The 21,745-nt window shown below is 41.3% G+C and overlaps 1 protein-coding gene across 3 annotated transcripts in view; it reads left to right on the top strand.

Annotated features, from left to right (window-relative positions):
* Nucleotides 1-20,162, top strand: part of ALPK1 (alpha kinase 1) — a 184,988-nt gene extending 164,826 nt beyond the window's left edge. For all 3 annotated transcript variants that reach the window (XM_088448335.1, XM_088448333.1, XM_088448334.1), the window contains exons 10-15: nucleotides 830-934; nucleotides 3,082-5,527; nucleotides 10,367-10,520; nucleotides 10,823-10,985; nucleotides 13,943-14,129; nucleotides 15,325-20,162. In XM_088448335.1, the coding sequence (XP_088304461.1) occupies nucleotides 830-934; nucleotides 3,082-5,527; nucleotides 10,367-10,520; nucleotides 10,823-10,985; nucleotides 13,943-14,129; nucleotides 15,325-15,578 (3,309 nt within the window). In that variant the 3' untranslated portion in view covers nucleotides 15,579-20,162. The remainder of the gene's footprint in view (nucleotides 1-829; nucleotides 935-3,081; nucleotides 5,528-10,366; nucleotides 10,521-10,822; nucleotides 10,986-13,942; nucleotides 14,130-15,324) is intronic.
* The last annotated feature ends 1,583 nt before the right edge of the window (nucleotides 20,163-21,745 follow it).

Here is a 21,745-nt window from a genome sequence, read left to right as displayed (position 1 = left end):
TCACATCCCCCATAGTAACCTATGGGGGATGCGGCTGCCTGTCAGGGGCATACTTAATATTTGAGGTAAACCCCCGAAAATGGGAGTTTTCGGGGATTTTACCTCAAATATTCAATGATAAATGGGCCCCCTAGTCTTTAACAATGGAGGAATCTGTAAATTTGTGTAAAAAATGTATTTGGTGATAACATTTCAAAAACCTCTATTAAGGAGTATTTTTAGGATGTAAAAATGTTTTTTTGTGCTTTCATAAGGAAATAAAAGTAATCAAAATCCTTCTCTTCAGATATTTTCCTACTGCTAATAATGTTTTAATGATAAAGAATGTGCAAAACGATCATATAGATGGGGCAAATATCCAATAATTATCATTTAAAGAATAGTCCCCATATATTATTTCATACTACTGTAACAGCGCCAGCATATGATGGGTCACCTCAGTTTTAACCTCCCCAACACTAGCCCTTTTTTGCTGTCCCCTCTCTCGCGGCTGTGTCCCACCTCACCTCACAGTCCCTCCCAGCGGCTCCGTCCTACCCCCCAATAGCGGATTTATCATAACTCCCCTCCACCGCTCGCGCTCTTACCCCAGCAGCCAGCCTCCTCTTCCAGCTCTGTTCCATCTCTCTTGCTCGCAGTGGGAGCCCTTGGGCCGCGCACCCAAGCTTTCCACAGAACGCACATTGTGGAGACGGAACAACCTTACACAATTTTATAGATAAGCTGTCCTAATATATGTATGCTTTACATCCTACTATACATTTTCTATCATTTTGTGCGACCAAGATGTTGTGCGGATCTAACAATGAAATTGTGTTTTTATTAACAGACCTTATTGGAAGAGTTTGACCACAGATTACTGTCAGCAGCAGAAGCCTGTAAACTTGCAGCCACCTTCAGCCTGTACACACCCCTCTTTGTACTCACCAATTTGGTATTTATCCTGGACCTGGTTATATGTTTCAATAAACAATTTTATGTTACTTTTTATAAAAATAAGTTGTGTAAATATTCCTTTTTCTAAGGGGGAGAGGGCCCATAGCGACCAACCAGCTTCTAGCTAGCATTTATCAAGTACATTCTATCAAAGCTCTTACGAGCAGGGCCCTCTACCCTCTTATGCTTCTCCTTACTTTACTTTTATCTACTTCTTACTCCCCACTAGGGCACCTAACACTTGGTTGCTTATGCTCTGTTGCTTATATGGGTGCTATGGTCGCTAATGTAGCAATGTATGTCCTCGTCCTGTATTGTATTGTACTATAAGTTACTGGTTACCTATTTGTTTATGTACTTTGTAAGGCGCTGCGGAACACTTGTGGCGCCATATCAATAAATTATAATAATAATAATGAAATGATAGGTAGAAGCTGATTCATTGCTATGGGCAACTTCTCTGCTCTTTGGAAAGCTTGATACATCTTGCCCTAAGTTTGAAAGAAACCTGTGTTGTATATGCATTCTATGGGTTTGTTAGTTATATTAGGAGCATTAATTGAATATCTCTGAGGCAGAAATCTTGGACAACTATGTAGCGTGATGTTTTTTTCACTCTGTAAAAGCCCCATGCATTTGTTTGGCGCCAGCTACCGTAAAACCGCCTGAAAAAGTAATCCTGAGCTCTATTCTCTTAAGGCATTAGGTTGCTGAAAGTAAAAGTGCCCATCCACTAGCAGACCTCAAAATGACTGCACGATTCTGACATTGTAATCGTGCATTCGTTTGTCAGTCTGTGTTGTGCCTGCACTGAACGAGCAGTCGTTCAGTGTAGGCTCATCAATCATCTGCAAACATGCTGAACCTGACATTATCATCAGGTTGTCCAGCATGTTTGCCCGATAGATGTCTAAATAACCAGCGGGAGCGCGCATCGCTGGTCGTTTTAGACATTTTTTAAACAATCTGCAAACGATTTTCAAACTATTTTCGAATGATATCGTTATCGTTCAATCGCTCAATTTAATCGCCTAGTGGATGGGCACCTTTAGGAAATTAAGGAATCCAATCTATGGATTTACAGATAAAGACCTGGAATGTCCTATGGAAACTGGTATATATAGTATCTCTAATTAACTAAACAGTTCATAGACTTCTAATACCCTTATTATGCAACAGTTCATAGATTTATGATACCCTTATAATGCAAAAGTCCATAGATATGTGATACCCTTGTTATGCAACAGTCCATAGATTTATGATGCCATTACATATTTCAAAATCTGTAATATTTAAACAGCATATTACACCTCACACACAGTACAAACTATGTATATTTAGTAGGCTTTTACATGTGCTATATTTTGTCCAGCCATACTTTGCTGATTTGTTGACTATTTAAAATTATTTTTTTCCCCTATCTTGCTACTTTTTAAGTTACAGTTTTATAGCTGCTGCCACTCCTATAGTTACCACCGGGCATATTTATCTCAACAATTGTGTATTAAATTAAAGCAACTCACTCTATGGGGGCGATTCAGTTCGGAGCGAGGTGGATAGTGTTGGGACGTTGGTCCCGGAGCTATTCAATTCACCTCGCACTGTAGTCAGACTACAATCACTTAAGTCAGAGAATTTTTGGTTCTCACGACTTAACCTGGGTTTTTAGTCGCGAGAACCTGCATTCTCCGACTAAAGTGCCGGCCACGAGGTTGTTAGCGATGCGTTACGCCAGGGAAAAAGCCTCGCAGCCGGCACTTTAGTAGGATTTCTGTTCGTACCCTCAGGAGGGTGCGAGAAGAAATAATTTAGTTGCCCTAACAGCGCGCGGAATATAATAACCCCTATGTCACCTTCTCTATAACATCCTCTTTGCAACACATTTTATTTGTGGATAACTGATTTCTTGTTTTCATTAAAACAAATCTGGTACATATCTTTCCTTACTACATTTCAAATGTATGAAACCCTCATACAGCATAATTTGTGCAAGTTTTTTGTCTTCATATAGTTGTATTACCTCTTGTGTTCTGTGTTGGGCTCACTAGTGGGATCCTTGCCTTGGGCCAACTAATGTATTAAAATGGCCCTTCTGAAATTCAATAAATATTAACATGTATTTTGTTTAATTTACCAATTCTGCAGAACATCCGTGGCACATGTTTGTTGTCGTATAGTTTGTCAAAAGCCTGTCCAGCGGAAAAGAGATCTTACTATCTTTCTCAAGCTAAGGAATCATTTGAGATTGGGCTCCTTACCAAGAAAAGAGAAGACTGCGTGACCAGTAAGCAGGAGCTTTACAGCTTTGTCAAGGCAGCCTTTTGTCTTGCAAATGTGCACAAATGGCTTAACGGTGAGACTGCCCAAAATGAAGATGTGAATGTGATTTATAGCAAAGCCATGGAGAAACTGGCAAAGTATAACATGTTACCAGACAAACATGATAAAGCAGACTTGGCCAATTATATTATGTCTCTTGTAAGCTCCATAAAAGAACTTTTTAAAGTACAGCCATTCCAAACCTCAGATGACAGTTCTTACGTGCCCGACAGCTACAGAGATTGTGTGAACAAAAATATTGTTATCGGAAAACTCAGTTTTAATAATCTGCTGGATATGTATTCTCAGCACCACAACTCTGTGTGTGAAGTGTTTGATAGGAATTGCAGAAACCATGTTGCACTGGACGTTGAAGTAAAATCAGGGGCTTGTATCACTGCATTAAAGACTAGCGATACTGTCAGTACAGTAGACAACTCACCCATCCAAACAGCTGGAGATACTAATCGATCAAGTGACAAATCAGCCAGGAGAAGAAGGCTTATACGTTCTGATGCAATGAGCCACTCTGTTGAGGAAGACAAAAATGTTAGAAGGTTACTTAAAAACAGTCACAGCTCCAGCTTGTCAAATTCCTCTTTTAGCTGGGAATGTATTCCAGAACATAATGAAAGAGAGCCTCACATACACCATGAAGACAGTAGTAAAGTGGAGAATCCTTGCTCTATAGGTAACATAAGTGAGATTGACTGTTTAGAAACAAATGACGGAATAGAAATACCTTTTCAGGGTCTCTCTGTTCAAGAAGGCAAGATCTCTGATAACCAATCTAATAGTCCATCATGTATTAAGAAACAAACTGGAGAACTCTTGTCAAATGATGCAAACCAGTCAATATCTATTACTGGGAATAATTTAAATAAAGTGTCAGAAAAATCAGCTACTAATAACTTGGTGTCTACTGTGCCATGTGATGTGGGGAGAAATCACTGTTCAGATTATGAGTCATTTGTCATTGTTGACCCTTTGGCCGAGACTGAATCTGTCACTGAGAATAAACCGAGTAGTTTATTAGAAAAACTAAATGCTTTTAAGGGTGATTTTACAAAAAGTTATGAAATTAACGTAGAAGTTGAAACACTAGATACTACAGATGAAGTATTCATTGGCATACATGAGAATTTGCCAATACCCTCAGGTCATCCAGGTGATATTGTAGGACAAAGGTTATATCATGGCATTGATGTAGAAGGTGAAACCAAAGATACTACAGATGATGTAGACATTGAAGTACATAGGAACATGCCGATACCTCCAGGTTCATCAGGTGGTATTGCTGGACAAAGGTTATATCATGGCATTGATGTAGAAGGTGAAACCAAAGATACTACAGATGATGTAGACATTGAAGTACCTAGGAACATGCTGATACCTCCAGGTCCATCAGGTGGTATTGCTGGACAAAGGTTATATCATGGCATTGATGTAGAAGGTGAAACCAAAGATACTACAGATGATTTAGACATTGAAGTACCTAGGAACATGCTGATACCTCCAGGTCCATCAGATGGTATTGCTGGACAAAGATTATATCATGGCATTGATGTAGAAGGTGAAACCAAAGATACTACAGATGATTTAGACATGGAAGTACATAGGAACATGCTGATACCTCCAGGTCCATCAAGTGGTATTGCTGGACAAAGGTTATATTATGGCATTGATGTAGAAGGTGAAACCAAAGATACTACAAATGATGCACTTATTGAAATTCTTTCTTCCGTATCAGGAGCTCCCTCTGTATCTGTGATCAGCCATAATAATCCGGCCTCCTTTTCTGAAGACAAGTCACTTGCAACAGAAGACAGATATGAAAAGCAGTTCCTTAACCAACAATGGTCTATTGAAAGTTCAACTGACAAAATCTCTCTAAATAAGCAGAATAGTAGGGCAAATTCATTAACTTCTTCTGGAAATAGCAAGGCAATGGCAGGAAGCAGTGATGAGCCATGTGAAACCACAGAGGAAGGAGATGATAAATGGAGTCTGGGTTTGAGTAGCAGCAATGGATCCAGTTCTTGGAGCAAATTAAGTCAATATTCAAGTAGTTTTTCTAAATCAAATTCACTAAATTCAAGTGTAAATTCCTTTGTTTTTCTACAACCAGAAAGTAGTGAGCAGATACAAAAAGCTTGTTCACTAGATGTCAGCGATTATGAAAAACTTCTTTCAGGCGTAAGTCATGAATGGCTACTGAAGAGACTGAAGCATACAGGATTATTTAGCTTCAATCAGTCACATACAACATACAGTAAGTATAAAAACATACATTGTGCATATATAAACTATGTGTGTGTTATGGGATCTGTGTGTGAATTAGTGTATTTTGTTTGGAAAGTAGAAGCTACCTATATGTGTGGTAAGCATGTGTTTAAAGATCTGTAGTTTAACTGAAATATATTTCTTATTACAGTTCTTTCATATAAGATTTCTGAACGTTGCCCTATTTCTGAGTGTGCTGTTATGTTAGAGCACCTCCCATGTGGAATTTAGCTATCATTTTTTTGTTTTAAAGTTTTACTGATACATACTTACATTATTATCTTTATTAGGCACTGTGGAGGCTTTCCAGCTTTATTGTTGGCTCTTGCACTAGATTACATTTGGTAAAAAGTGCAAGCAGGCAGCATAGGGGATGCAGTCAGGAAGCTGCTGGTCGAAATGCCGACCGCCGGCTTCCCGACTGTCTAATCTCGGCAGGTGTCTAATGACAGGCATCAAAATCCCGATGCATGTCATTTTACCTACGCCGGGAGCCCGACGCCAGGCATACCAATCGAAGGTGGGCGCGGACAGCCATGTGGGGGGGGAGAAATAGGTTAGGGGCTCCCGGGGGGGGCTTAGTGTTAGGCATCGCCGGGAGGGTTAGGGTTAGGCTAGGGGACGGGGAGATTAGGGTTAGGCACCCCCGTGGGGAGGTTAGGGTTAGGCACCCCCCGGGAGACTTAGGTTTAGGCTGCGGGGAAGGGGAATTAGGTTTAGCACTTACAGGGGGGGTTAGGGTTAGACACTTGGGGGGGTTTAGGGTTAGGCACCCCTAAGGGAGGGTTAGGGAGGGGTTAGGTTAGTGAATATAGAAAATACTCACCTGTCAGGATCTTCACTGCCGGTCTTCCAGCGTCGGGATTCGTCCCATGCGTCCGTACCGATTCCCAGCATCTTAGTAGTTCTTTCAGCATACCGATCCCATTCGACATGCGTCCGGGTATTCCATACCGATCCCCTGCATAGATCCATACTTAGGATGCCAAATCCATTTTGCATCCTCAGCCTTCCAACTGTTGTTATAATCCTATTGTGATGTGAGTTCATGGTAAATATCAGCTTTATGGATGTGTAAGCAGTCACATTTCAGAACTGTGTCCTCTGAATATTAAGGCTTGAATCCATTTATACACTAAACAGGTGTCATTGTTGTAGTTGCTATCTCTGAATAGCTTTGCTAAAACCAAAAGCTGTCCATAATAAGGTACTGCAGAAAATAGTAGCTGAATATTGATGTCATTTTTGTACAGCATAAATTATTTTGCTTTTCTCATTATAACCAACAAAAGTTAGTTTGTACATTGATCAATTGTGGATTAAATATTTGTCAAATTAGGTTTGTGAAAATCTTGTCCTTAGTACTCTATGAAATGTAGAAAAAAAGGACTCCTTTTATCTGCTACATACATTTATATAAGTAACAGCTGCTTTCACTATTGTCTGGAGAAATACTGAAAAGACAAATTTCACACTTAAAACCCCTGGGTAGTAATACATTAATGATTATCTGAAGTAGTCCAGCCGGGGTCACTGCCCTAGTAGCCATGCATCAGTAATGCAGCATGTTAGCAAACACTACATAACATATAGAAAGACTCCTGCTTCTATTGTTACTACAGAAACACTGCAAACATAGGGCCTGATTCAGAGCCGGACGCTCTGACCTGAGCGCCCGCTCTGAATCAGGGCCCTCCTACCTAAACTTGGAGCGGCCTCTTGGACGCTCGCATAGCTGTGGGTTACCACCCACAGCTTATGCGAGCGTCCATGATGATTGCGATGGTCAAGACCATCGTGACCATCGGGCTTGCGACGAGACCCTGCAGTAGGGTCTTGTTGCCGCAAGCCCTGGAGTGATTTTGGCTCTATCAGAGCCAAAATTACTCCCACTGACATCACTAGTGATGTCAGTGGGGCCGGACCCAGACGGTAGGCGTTCCCATGGGAACGCCTCCGTCTGGGCAGCCACGCCCCCGGCACGCCCACCAAAGGGGGCGTGCTATCACCCACCATCGACAGCACGCCCCCTTTGGTGCGAGACCCCGAGCGACGCACTTGGGCACCATCGACCCGCTTGCGAGCGGACAGCGCTCGCGAGAGGGTCTGAATGAGACCCATAGCTCCTAGTTTCAAGATTTTGGGGGCCAACATTTTTGTTAGCATGCCACAAGGGTAGAATCTAAGGTCTGTAGCATCATTTCACACGTTTGTAGCTCCAGCAAGGCCAATATACCTCCTTTTCTCCAGGGCCGACACCCATAATCATAATAACGCTGACCACCTAATTGGTGACCTAGAGCCTGATTCAGAGGTGGATGCAGTGTCGATGTTTGCACAGCTGAGCGATTATTTGCTACTGCGCATTGTGCAAAAAGTCAGAGAAACCCCTATGGTGCATGCAAACCACTGAGTTTACGCAGAGACTGCTGTTGCGAACTGAGGCGGCCTTATTCAGCATGGATCGATCGATGGTACGTACTGCACATGCGTATGCAGCGCAGTGCGCGTGCGTGAGTAAGCATTGCGATCTCTTTGCGATCACTCTAGCAGAATAAAAGCCATCACATAGTGTGACAGGCTGTGAGCATTGGGGGGTGGTGACGGGGGAGTGTTCAGAGGAACGCAGGCGTGTCTTTCCATTTGAACGCCATTTCCTGGGCGTGCATAAAGTAGCCACTGAAACGGCATACGCAGCCGTTCAACAAGGTCAGACCTGCTGTAAATCTGCGTGAGGGGCCGATGTTACCGATGTATACGCAGGACTGCAAGGTCTTACGGATGTGAGATAAAGGTAATGGGCATCTCTATGCTGGTTGTGCAACGGCTTTGCGATTGCATTCATTAGCATATTTTTGCCGCAGACATCCGTTTGATTACGGAGCTGCAATCACAATAGCTATCCATGCGGAATCAGGCCCAGAGTCACTTATAAGAACTGGTGGCAGACAGCGGATCAGCGTTCCTGGGAGGAGACTGCAAGGAGGTTTGAAGTAAGCTAAAAAAAAGCCCGTCTCATATGCGTGTTGTGGGAGTGTCACAGGCGTGTCAGTGAACACAGCTGCATTTTCAAACGCAGAGGTGCAGCCACAGAGGCCATGTTCACTGAGTCTGTGGAGGCCGGCTTAAAGCATGGTGAAGTCCTGTGCCTGAAATCTGTGACATTTTGATCTTCCACTAATTACCTTTGGTTTAATCATTTTGTTTCCAACATTCTGGCAATATCAGAAATCTATTTGGGCAGATTCAATTAGCCACTGAAGCCGTCTGAATGCTGATTCTGCTTGCACCCTATGGAGGAAAAATGCACAACACATTCAACCAACTGTTATTCTTGGACACTTTGGGTCAAATTCAATCATGCGTGGAAGCTGCAACAGTTTCCGCATGTTACCTGCAGAAGTCAGGTTCAGCTCGCAGCCTATGGAGCTGCAAACAGACTCTGCCTACCAACCAATCAGCTTCGAACTGTAATTTTACAGGGTCTGATTGAAAAATGACAGTTAGGAGTAGCTTGGTTGGAACTTTATTTCTCTCTACTTTTTCTCTCCAAGGCTTGATACATCATCCCTCTAGTATTAAATCCAGCTCACTCATGCACTAATCTGTTTGCACAGAAGAGAAGTGTAATATAGAGGAAGGTGATCTGAGAGATTGCCCAACTTCAGCTCCTATGTAATCTCATACTTGCCAACTTTATAATGCTGGGATGTGGGAGATCTGTGGAGAGGGAGATCCAGGTGTGCTAAGTGAGGGCGTGGAGCTGCGAATCACATGATTCTAGCCCCGTCCCCATGATGAGGCAGAGACAATTGTGCATTTCATAGAGCATTGCGTCATCTCACCACTGCCCAACCCATTTTACCAGAGAATTCGGGAGTCTACCTGAAATCCAGTGAGAATAGGCAAGTATGCGTAAGCCATCAGACTACACTATGGGCCTGATTCAGACATGGAAGCTAGATCGAGCAATTGTTTGCTATTGCGCATGCACATAAGCCGCATTGCACGTGTGCACCAATCGCATTGCGATTATGGACGGACAGAGGATCCCATTGCAAAGTGAGTGACAGGTAGTCAGCATTTGGGGGTGGTAACAGGGGGATGGTCAGAAAAACGCAGGTGTGTCTGACCGTTTAAACGCGGTTACATGGGCGTGCATAAATTATCCCTTGCAATCTCCTATGCAGCATGAGAGCCCTCTGCATGTCAGGAGAGCTGCTGAGTCTGCAGCTGGTCAGACCTTCCACAAGGGCAAGTTGCCCACTCGATGTGCGTTGATGTTACCAACATTTACGCAGTTATGCAATGTCGTACGCATGTAAGAAGGCAGCGGTGGGAATCCTTATGCTAAGGTGATCTTTGGAACCATTAGCATATTTTCGCAGCTGCGTTGTGTACCAAATTGCAGCTGCAATGGCATTAGCATCCATCTGTAAATCGGGTCCTATGCTTGCTCATGGGATGTTATGCTGTATACATCACAGTTCTGGAGGGAGCCAGCCTAGGAGAAATATGCTTTTTATTGCTCCATTTACAACCACTTTATTCATAGCAATTAGTTTATCTTCCTAGTAAGCAGGTGTGTTAAATATAGCTTCACCATATTTAACACATCTGATTCTTTCCTTTATTGCCATAGGAAAGGAGAGTGTAACTGTTTGCTAATTAATAGACTTGAATTTAAAAAATAAAACAAATGAAGTTAATTTTACGTTGTGTATTTTAATAAACGTCATAGCTGACAGCTGATATTTGTCACGTGACTATTGTGCCCAGACTTATAGTATATACTGTATCTGAAGTTATATCTGTATATTGTATGCAGACGCTCTGCTTCTGAAATTTTCCAAAAAATCTGAGTTGTGGACTGCGCAGGAAACAGTCGTGCACTTTGGGGATGATGTGGATGTTAAAAGAGAGGGAAAGCAAAGAAAAGCTTTCTGGGTCCACTTTCTGCACCAGGATGAGACTCTGGGAAGGTACTTTTTCCTCTCATTTGATGATAACAACATTTGAGTACTACGTCAGGACACATTTCCATCATATATGATGCACTCTAGGAAAATTTATAAATCTGTATCCCACAAGATCATATCCACCACTGAACATATTTTTATATTAACTGTGTTGTGGGATCAAAGTAGTAACACACATTATGATTTTGTTTACGCTACAAATATATTTTAATTATGGGGAATGTGATAGTGAATTACTTGTGACACTCGACGCTAGAATCAATTTATCAACATGTCTGTCTGACCTGTATGTGTTCTTGTTGTAGGTACGTTGGGAAAGCCTACAAGAAGCACAAGGAGCTGCTGTATCATTTCGTCGATGTTGAGCGTCAGATGACTGCTCAGTATTATGTGACAGAATTCAACAAAAGGCTGTATGAGCTGAACATACCCACTCAGATATTTTATATCCCCTCTGCTGTTCTTTTGGTAAGAGTATCACAGTAAGCAATGGATATAACTTACCCTTTCTGGAAAATCTCTATAGTACATATATGTCCACATACATCTTCCCTCCTTGCACGTTAAACAGCACTTCTAGTCGCACATGGTGTGGCTCGGTAGCGCAGAGCGTCTTTTCGTGAGACGTTTTTCCCTACAAATGCGTCTTATTCATACAGCGATGCGAATATGACACACAAGCCGCTTCTGCCATTTATGCGGCATGTTATTCTGTGTGCGACTGCGGCTGTAACTGCATGTGAATGCTACATTACTGTGTCAAAAACGCTGACACTGTAACGTAGCATTTCGTATGCAGATACAGCCGCAGTCACACACAGCATATATCATTTTACTCAACAGAAGCTTTTTGTGCGTCCTATTCACATCGCTGTGCGAATAAGATGCATTTGAAGGGGAAAAGTCCCACAAAAAGATGACCGATGCTACCGAGTCACACGGCTCTTACCTGTTATGTGTAACGAGATTTGTAGCCCATGGAGGATAGATGTATGTGGACACATTTGTTCAATAAAGAGCATGACACTGGAAATAATGGGCAGAATATAATAGCAAATGGCACAGAAGAAGCATTTCTGACACTGGGTTGTCTGTATGTTGTCTGTGAGAGGAGAATACGGTCACCATGTTCCTCAAACACTAAGGAAGTGAAACATGAAGTGCACTATTATGGTCCTGCAGTCTGGCTGTGCTGTCAGAATATGGACAGGAAGTACACCCGAATATCAGAGAGCACAAATGGGTGTGAGCATCTCATCCCCAGACCATGGAACAATAATATAGACCTGGACCCCCTTTGCTGCTATAATAGCCTCTACTAGTTTGGGAAGGCTTTACATTCAATTTCCATCCATTTAGCAAGAGCAGTTGTGAGGTCCAGGCACTGGTGCTAGGAGGTAAGGCCTGGCTGACAGTTGGCAGTTAATTTCATCCCAATAGGGAGATGTATCAAAGCTTGGAGATAAAGTACCAACCAATCAGCTTCTAACTGTCATTTTACAGGCTGTGTTTGAAAAATGACAGAAACTGATTGGCTGGTACTTTATCTCTCTCAAAGCTTTGAAACATCTGACTTCCAAAGGTGGTTGATGGAGTTACTGCCCTGTGCAGGCCAGTCAAATTCTTCTACACCAAACCCGTTTTTGATGGATCATGCATTGTGCACAGGGGTATGCTCCTGCTGAAATAGGAAAGGGCCTTCTCCAAACTGTTGACACAAAGTTGGAAAAATTCAGTTCTCAAGAATGTAACTGCATGCTGTAGTGTTAACCTTTCCCTTCACTAGAACTAAGAAGCCCAGGTCCAAACATTGAAAAACAGACCAACACTGTCATTCCTCTTTCACCAATCTTCACAGTTGCCAATATCATGCAGTCAGGAAGCATGCTCCTGGCATCCACCACACCCACATTTTTCCGTCTGACTGCTACATATTGATGCCTGTGTTATCACTCCATAGAACACATTTCCACTGCTCCAAAATGCAATGGCAGGGTGCTTTACACCACCTCAGCTGACATCTGGCATTGCACATGGTGATCTGAAGCTTGTGTAGTAATACTCAATCATGGAAATCCCATCTATAAAGCTCTTGATAAACAGTCCTATGCTGACCCCAATATAACAATGCCAGCTGATAACAATGTATTTAATATTTACAGTATGTCTGCATCTCTTGAATTGACCCCCACAGCATGCTCTCACAAAATAATCCAGCTATCCTTAGTTATCTGGTCCTGTTGTTACAAGACTAGAAACCTAGTCCTATTTTCCTCTCCATTATATTGTAACCTGACCTTTCCCCAGTGTTACTTATTTCATATATTCCTCTTATGATCTAAAAAGGGTATATAAGTTATAAATGACCCCTCAAAGCCAAGTGTACTTCTCAATCTTCTGACCTCCGGGAATCCTGCAGATCTCCTATGGGACAGTTCCACTAGCACATGAAGATAAAACTGTATTTTTCAAATGCACCTGACACTGGATAAATTGCGGGCAAATTAGGTTTTCTTCAAACACTGTTTACAGATATCATAAAGCTGATCCCTACTACCACCAATATTAGTCCCAGGAAAGGGAAAATACTGCTCATTGCAGATTTCCAAACACACGTGAAAAGTGATTAGTTATATTATTTGTGCAGTCACGTCAGCTGCATCTTTGAAGTTTCACCCTCCTACTTTAACAATCTGGCTAATATTATTTTGTCGAACATACCAGTTGGAGCATATAACTAGCATCCTTAGGGCCTCCTCTGTTACCGTAATGGAACTTTGGGCTCCGTGGCATTCTTTTATAACCAGCTCTTGTTCAATGTATAATCTACAGTAGTGTCCTTGCCAATGGTAATCTCCCTCCACACATTCACTCATTTGGACTTTTTCTTTCTCAAACCACCAAAATGGTCTATCTCTCTCCACATCAATTTTCCATCCCATCCTTCCCATTTACTCCTCTTTTATCCTAATTATGTGAATAAAGTTAGAATCTTTTGCATGTTCTTCTCCTGGCAGACTTTGGCTGTAGTAGCGATACACAAGATATGTAACGGCTATAGACAATTATTAACCTATGTGTTTATTGGAATATGTATCTGCAACGTTCTTTTCTTAATGCCTTGAATAAACAGAATATATATATATATATATATATATATATATATTATACTGTATATATATATACTTTTTTTTTTACTGTAATTCAACTATACTAATAGTGACATGTAGCTCACAGTTCTGGTATTAAGGGTAAATAGCACTCACCTACAAATCACTGTATAGTCATTGTGATTCTCCATTATAAGACACATAGAGTAGTTTAGTATGCACGTATGGCTCAGATGTGATATATTATGTTTTGGATGAGAAGTCTTGCATTTGTGGTATGGCCATGTGTCCTTATTGTCCCTTTTACTGCTTCAGATTACAGAAGGCGACAGCATTAAGGGATGTGTGAGTGTGGAGCCTTATATTCTTGGAGAGTTTGTAAAACTTACAAATAACACAGAAACTGTGAGAATGCAGTACGAAGCTACAAAGTATGGTTTGGCTTTCGGGCATTTTGCCTATGAATTTTCTAATTTCTCTGATATAGTGGTGGATTTACAAGGTAAGTTATGGAACTTCTTTGCTTGTATTTTCTATTTGTATTTATCAAAGAAGGATTAAATCCAGTGTGATCTTCATATTTTTAATACAGTAAGTTCAACTAGTCATTATTATCTCTTATATTTATTATGAGGCATGTGTTACTATACATTTAGGACTGCACATATATTAGGTTACTCTTGGTGTTGCATGCAATTTTCACTTACAATTTTGAATATATAGGTTCTTAATTTAAAATACGTCCTAGCATATTTATTATAGGAAGATAACCCAACCTATTTATCAAGGCTATACTTCTGGTGAAAGCTATGGTCAAGCACAGGGAAACCGATTTATCATGAATACCGCCTCTGTGGACATCTCAGAATGGCAATAGCTGCGGTGCAGTATCGTAACATAAGATACTTTATTACTCACATAAAGCATTTTCCCTTATTTACTAGTTCCATGGCACATGCTCGTTCTCAGGCACTAAAGACTGACTGGCGAAGTGGTAAAGCTGTGCTTACCTCTGATAGCCATTATCGCTCATCTGCCCCAATGTACTATCCTCGATAAACAGAGGTGAAGATAGATTTCTTGCAGAAAATTTAGGTCATCACTGGGGCATAGTAAGTAGGCCTAATAGGTAGAATCAAATATCTTTTGAGATTGGAAAAAGTTATTTTAAAGGAGAACTTATATACTGTACTACTCATTGAGGGAAACAAAATGCAGTATATTAGGAAAACAGTTGAGAATAATGGGGTCTGCTGTCTAAGGCACTAATTAGCCTTTTGCAGGAGATTTCTTTGATATCTCCTGTATTGGGCTATTGTTACATAGCCGGGATACATAAAATCATGCAGAAACTGCACTTTCCACATGATTTTAGTAGAAAGGGGCTTGATACATGCCCCTCGAATAATGTTGTCCCACAAGAGGAAATCTTGTTTTTGTTTGTGGGTACATAACTTGAAGCATTCATGTTCTTGGCCCACTATCAGAATAGACTCTGTCGATTTGCTCCAATTAGAAGATACAATATTTTGCACATGTGCATTTCTTCATATAAACAAAGTGTACAATTAGGCGCTGGCTGTCACACAACAGCATTTGAATTACAGGCTTCCAGATTTGCACTTAAGTAGATAGCTGTCAATGTGTTGTGCCAAAGAACAATCCCCAAATAATACAACTTTATGTATTTTTTTCAGGTTGGGTAACAGGAAGTGACAAAGGAGAAGCACTCATTTACCTCACAGACCCACAGATCCATTCAGTTAAGGATACATCAGGAGCCAAATGCCTGAATTTTGGAAATTACGGGATATACATGTTCTTCAGCCTGCAACATAAAGAGTGCAATGAAATTTGTCATAGTCTTTCTCTTACCAGACCTAACCTAAAAGCATTACAAAAGTCTAGTAAAGGCCGTCGACAACATTTTAAGAATTCAAAAGGTACATGATAATCAAAGACTACAGTACCCCCATTGCAGACCAGTTCAGCACATCTCATGATGAAATATTCATATTTTTATAATATTTTTATACCCCCTATTTGCAATCTTTTTATTTTGCTTGTATAAACTGTAAACTTAATGAATACTTATAGAGGAAGGGATATCAATATATCTTGGGCATTAATATGGACATGGAGGCCAATCAATGACCGCTGACATATCTTCCTTTGTTTCTTATTTTATAAATTCTGGTTTATTTAATATCTAAAAAGTGTGGTAATATAAATATATTCATTTTATAATACTTATTTTTAGATTATTTTTCTATAAATGTTCAGAAAAAATTTTTTTGGGTTTAATTGAATCAACATAAACAATTTTTTTCAGGGACACTTTTTCCTAAGTGCAGATGTTCATAAAGTTAGGGGGTCAAAATAAATCTAGTTTGGGGGATAATCCTGGATTGTAATTATGACACGTTCTGCAAATATAGAGTAAGGAAAAGTGCCTATGATATGCATATCTTCGGAGAGGTTAGTAAAGTAAATGCCGATAGCTCCCAAACTTTATTAGTGTGACAGAGAAATTTTAAAATATTGTAATAAATAAAATTAGAATCATTAATGTATCTGAGTATATTTTAAAGGATAATTGCATGTAGTGTTTTTAGCTTTCAATAAAAATATAGTCCAAATACAATTCTTTAGACACATATTCATGTTATTTGGAAGGATTCCCATGGTTGCCCATACATTTGCATGATACATGTATGCTGATATCATGATACCATTAAAAAAAATGTAAAGAGGATGCATTGTAGAATATGAACTATGAGTTACTGGATGGCAAGTATTGTGTTGTTGTCACAAGGCAATTACATGGTTTACAGTCAGCTGCTAGTCATTCAGACTATACATTAGTTGTTCATATAGCTACTCTTTGTAATCTGGGAATTATATATATATATGTGTAATGTATACACTCCTCCTTTAAGTCCATCAATATGGGTGCCTTGTACTGTCCCAACACAAATTACTGAAACCACAATAGTCTGTTTCAAAAACAGGGCACTCACCAATCCACATGAAATGTAATCACTTTAATATTTTTCACCTTTAAAAATGTCTCAATAAGTCATGAAAAATAGTGGGCTTTTGTTATTCACACCACTGTAAGTGTGGAACTTTTCTTATACAAAGTAACTGCAAAGTATATATTGGGCCAATTAAAGTTTTTTACTGGAGGGAATCATTATATTTATCGCCCAGCGAGAGTTATAATTTTGAGCACGGGTAGTGCATTTGTATTTGACTTTAAACCTGTTTTTTAATTCACTTGTATTGGAATCAGCCTTAATTGGGCTAAATTAGCAGTTATATACTGGAGGTGGTTTTATTGCACGGCTAATGCAAGTAAACCTCTTTTCAAGCTGAAAACTAAGAGGCTTTTCAATTCCAGCACAGTCATTACATTGGATTTTAATTTGTAAATCATAAGATCATGTTCCACAGTACCAAGGAAACTTACATTTGTGCTATATGGATACTAGATTATTTTTATGTTACAATTTGAAATGATGCATTTATCATCATGATACAATTCAACTTTTATGTTACTGAAACTGTGACTTTTACGAAGTTGTTTTTTTATAATTATATATATATTTTTATATTTAATTTTATTCTTCTACATAATTTTTTCTATGGGATATGTATGATTAAATAAATATTTTTAATTGGTTTATACTCCAGTGCAGATGGGAGTCCAAATACATAGGGCACAGAGATGGAGGCACTCACCAGAATTTTTAGAAATGCAGTAAAAAAGGATTTTTCTTCTTCAGGGTCCATAGGCTACTCATGGAGACCTTGGGGTTTAAGCGATGGCTAGGACATCCGGGCATCACGCAGTTAATTTTTTCAACTTCCAGGATGCACTGGGCCTCCCCCTATACCCCAGCCCCCGAGCCAGAGACACCTTAGTTTCATTTGGTGTCCGGCCAGAGTCGGGTCACTGTTGACGCAGCAGGGGCTGTTTACAGCCCCAAAATAAGTTTTCAGTTTTCTTCTTTAGAGCGGCCAACGTCGGACAGTCCATTGGACGTCCACCCTCCTGCTCAGTCACCCGCCGGCGGCGTGACGCCAGTACTGATCTGGGGATCTCGGCGGGACCCCGGGGTCTGTGCTAGCCAGACCAGGGTAAGGCAGCTTTCCCTGTTTATCTGTGTGGTTTGTCATATACAGTGTTCACATCATTCTCTGCCATTATGTCTGAGAGTGATGATAATGTGCACATTTCTGCACCCTCCCTGCTGTCATGCAAGTCATGTGCTGCAGGTTTAGGTGAGGGAGACATGGTGCAAGAGGGATTATGTGTGAGGTGTTATAATGCTAAAGGCCCCTTTGTTGTCTCAGCCACCATGCAGGAACCTCCTTGGGCGTTCTTTGCTCAGGCATTGACATCCATTGCAGGGCAGTACCACCTGTGTTTCCCCCGATGGGGTTCCCAAAGCAGTCGGTTTTTCCCTCACAGGGACTGCCTCAACAGGTTGCACCCATGCAGGTCCCCCCTGTGCCTCCTCCACCTCTACTGCCCTCCAGGCTATGATGCAGGGTGAAAATCCCCTTAGACCTGCCAAAAGACATATGCCGTCATTTCAGTCCACACTAAATGATGATGATGACATGACTTGAAGTATAACCCTAACCACCCCCTTCCCCGCTGCCTAAACCTAAGTCCCCTCCGGGGGTGCCTAACCCTCCCTCCCCCTAGCCTAACCCTCCCGGGGGGGTGCCTAACCCTAAGTCCCCCCCGGGAGCCCTAAACCTAACCCCCCCCCCCGCGCGGCTGTCCGCTCGCGGCGCCCGACATCACTACAATCGGGATGCCGGGCGCCGGTCTCCCGGCGTCAGAGAAATGCCGGGCCTCTATATCTAGACGCCTGGCATTTCACCCTTGCCGGGATGTGACAGTCGGGAAGCCGGCTGCCGGTATTTAGGCAGTCGGCTTCCCGATTGCATACCAGAGTTACTGTAGCCAGAGTTACTGTATTCAGGTAGTAATTAAGTATCCAAATGGCGGATACAAATTGGTAACTCAATAATAGTTCCCCCAGAGATCCTTTCAGGGAAAAATATATGTACAAAAATTAAAAAGGGGGGGGGTTTAACCCCCTATTGTTCCTCAGCACACTAAATTATACTTGCAACATTATATGAATACTATATGGTAATAGAAATTCAGAGATATTAGTTGCATGCATTTGCAAATACATGAGAAGCTGCTAGGCCACGTCACGGCTTCTCTGTCACTAGCAGTTCCTAACACTAAGGGGTTCACGTCCGGAGTGCAGGGCAAAAAAATGTCCAGCCCAGGACCCCCCCCCAGGGCATCACACGAAAACTGGAAAAAAGGGTGACAGTGCAGTGTAAAGTATAGATGTGTGCGAGTAGTTAATAAGTGTTGAAAAAGGGGTTAAAATATATGTGAAAAATTACATGAATAAAAAACATACATAAAAGGTGATGTGAAAAGTAACTATGTGTATTAAGTGGTGATGCCCTGAGGTGGCCCAGCCAGAGTAGCCTCGGGGGCCCTTACGCCCAAACGCTCACCCCAAAAATATACCAATTATAAGGTCTCATAATAAAGGCACATAAATATTTTGTCAAATGTAAGGCCTCATGATAAAGGCACATACATAAATGCATCCAAATTGAGAGCCAGCTTACCTGGGAGTCACCCCTGGGAACTCCAACTAGCACTACTAGAACCAGCATGCCCTCCTAATGCTAGCTCCTTCATGCAACTCATGACAACAAATAAAAAATGGCAGCTGTTTTGTTTGTTCGCTGGAGGCTGTCTCTCACTCTCAGACATGACTCTGCTCAGTCCCTGACTCCCTCCCCTCTCAAGGCTGTTACTAAGCAACAGGGCACACTGCTATCTCTGATCGCTTAGCTTCAGATGCTCTCTTGCTGTTTCAGCACACTGACCAGCTCCTATACAGTAGCTTGGTGCAAGATTTTTTTCTGTGACTTCACTAAAATCGTGACTGCTCGGCTCCTTTTTGTCATAGATGAATGGTTCATACACCTAAACCGTCCTTGACCAATGCTGTATAGAATAGTGTAATCCACATCAAAATCCGTCCAGTGGTTCAAGAGATTAGCCCAAACGAACACACAGACCCCTAAAATGGAGACTATATAAGGAACATTCAAACCCAAATTCATAACTCTTTCAAATCAGCCATGTGGTTCTAGCTTAGATTGTTGGAGGGTAACCCACCAATTAAAATGTAAATATGACTTATTATTGGCCCATTCTATACCTATACAGATTGCTTATCAGAAATTACACTTGGTGGCATCTGGGACTTTGAATAACATTGTACAAATAATCCTTATGTATATGTATCCAATGGATCATGTTTTTATTGGCTCTGCTGTTTCAATAAATGTATCAATGGACATATCTTCCATGTTATTGTATTTTGAGTTATTGCAAAAAAACATTAGTACATATAAACACTACTGTATATTCTAATATTTAACAAAATACTATTTATTTCTGCAATAAATAGCAAAATTCATGGCTTTCTGTACTGTTTGTGCTTCATTTTTCTTCATCCTATGCATCATCATATGGATAAAGTAGATCGGTTCTGAGAGAAAGACTGCTCTCCTGTGCATCTGGGGGAACTAAAAATCTGAAGTTCTGTTGGAGGCTTCTTATGCCACAAGTGACAATTTCCAAAATAAACACTTAACCTCACAAACCCTCATTCTCCAATTTATTGTTCATCTATATCCTAGTATCATCCTCAATCAATGTAGGCAACTATAGCTTGGCAAAAAAACAACCCATAGACAATGACTTTATCCTTATGGAGCCCCACTGGTACTGTCCTTCCAGAATCAGGACACTTGGCTGACTATGCTGGCTTATCAGCTCCTGTAAAGTTGGTCAATGAGGTAACTCTCTACTCCCACTCCAGTCTGCCCTGACGTTCAATAGCAACCGCAAATAAAAAATAAACTGCCCCCACCCCCAATAAATCCCGGCCTCTCCATCTGATTTACCCCCTGGTCCAGAGGTACACGCAGTTTTCAATTTTTTTTCCCGTAAATGCATGAAGTTTTGTCTACTACACATGCATCTGAGCCGCACTGTGCATGTGCCGCGGAGTGAAGTGAGTGGCCTTGGACAATCTGTCGACCACCACCCAGATAGTATTAAAACTTTTGTAAGAATGCAGATCTGTAACAAAGTCTATGCAGATATGGGCCCAAGGACAATCAGCCACTGGTAGTGGAAGCAGGAAACCTGAGGGAGAATGCGGTGGAACCTTGTGCTGAGCGCAGGTAGACCAGGCTGCTACAAAGTTTTTGACAACTCGATGGATAGTAGCCCACCAATATTGCCTGAGGATTAGCTCCATGCTCCTTTTATACCAGCATGACCAGTGCAACATGACAAATGTGCCCACTGAAGTAACTTTGCCCAGAGTTTGGGTGCTACAGACGTCTTCCCCAGAGGAATATTGACCTTGTTGGCTACCGCCACAAAGCAAGCAGGGTTCAGAACAGGCTTATACTCCCAAACTTCTTCCATCTCAGTGAAACTAAATCCCAGCACAAGACGTCAGCTTTGATGTTTCTTCTACCTGGTTGGTGTGAACCATCACAGGTATCGCTGTTGTCTTCAAATTGGTGCTGAGATGAAACACTGCTTTAGAAAGGTGAGTGCTTCTTCTTCCTCTGGAGGCCATTCCCTGGTATCTTGAACCTTCTGGGTAAGAGCGGTGATAGGAGCTGCAACAGATGAATAGTTCCTGATGAACTATCGGTAGAAGTTACAGACACTAAGGAAGCATTGTATCACCTTCCTTCAACCTAAATTTCTCTGGGTTCATCTGGAGGCTAGAGCCAGCTCCTTTAGCTCGAAGGTGCATTTCTCTAATTTTCAGAAGAGCTGGTTAGCACAGAGTTGGGACAGCACCTCATATACAGTATGTGCTTGCAATGACTCACTACATAGTTGTAAAATATCAGGATGTTATCCAAATTCACCAACATGTTCCTATATAACAGGTCTTGGTAGATGTTATTCATGTTTTTTTGGAAAAAAGCAGGTGCTTAATCCAAAAGGCATGACTCATAGTGACCATG

The sequence above is a fragment of the Taudactylus pleione genome, unplaced genomic scaffold (assembly GCF_031769625.1).
Source record: "Taudactylus pleione unplaced genomic scaffold, aTauple2 ptg000454l, whole genome shotgun sequence".
NCBI lineage: Eukaryota > Metazoa > Chordata > Amphibia > Anura > Myobatrachidae > Taudactylus > Taudactylus pleione.
The sequence above is the reverse complement of the archived record's forward strand: the minus strand, read 5'-3'. Positions and strand labels throughout refer to the sequence as shown.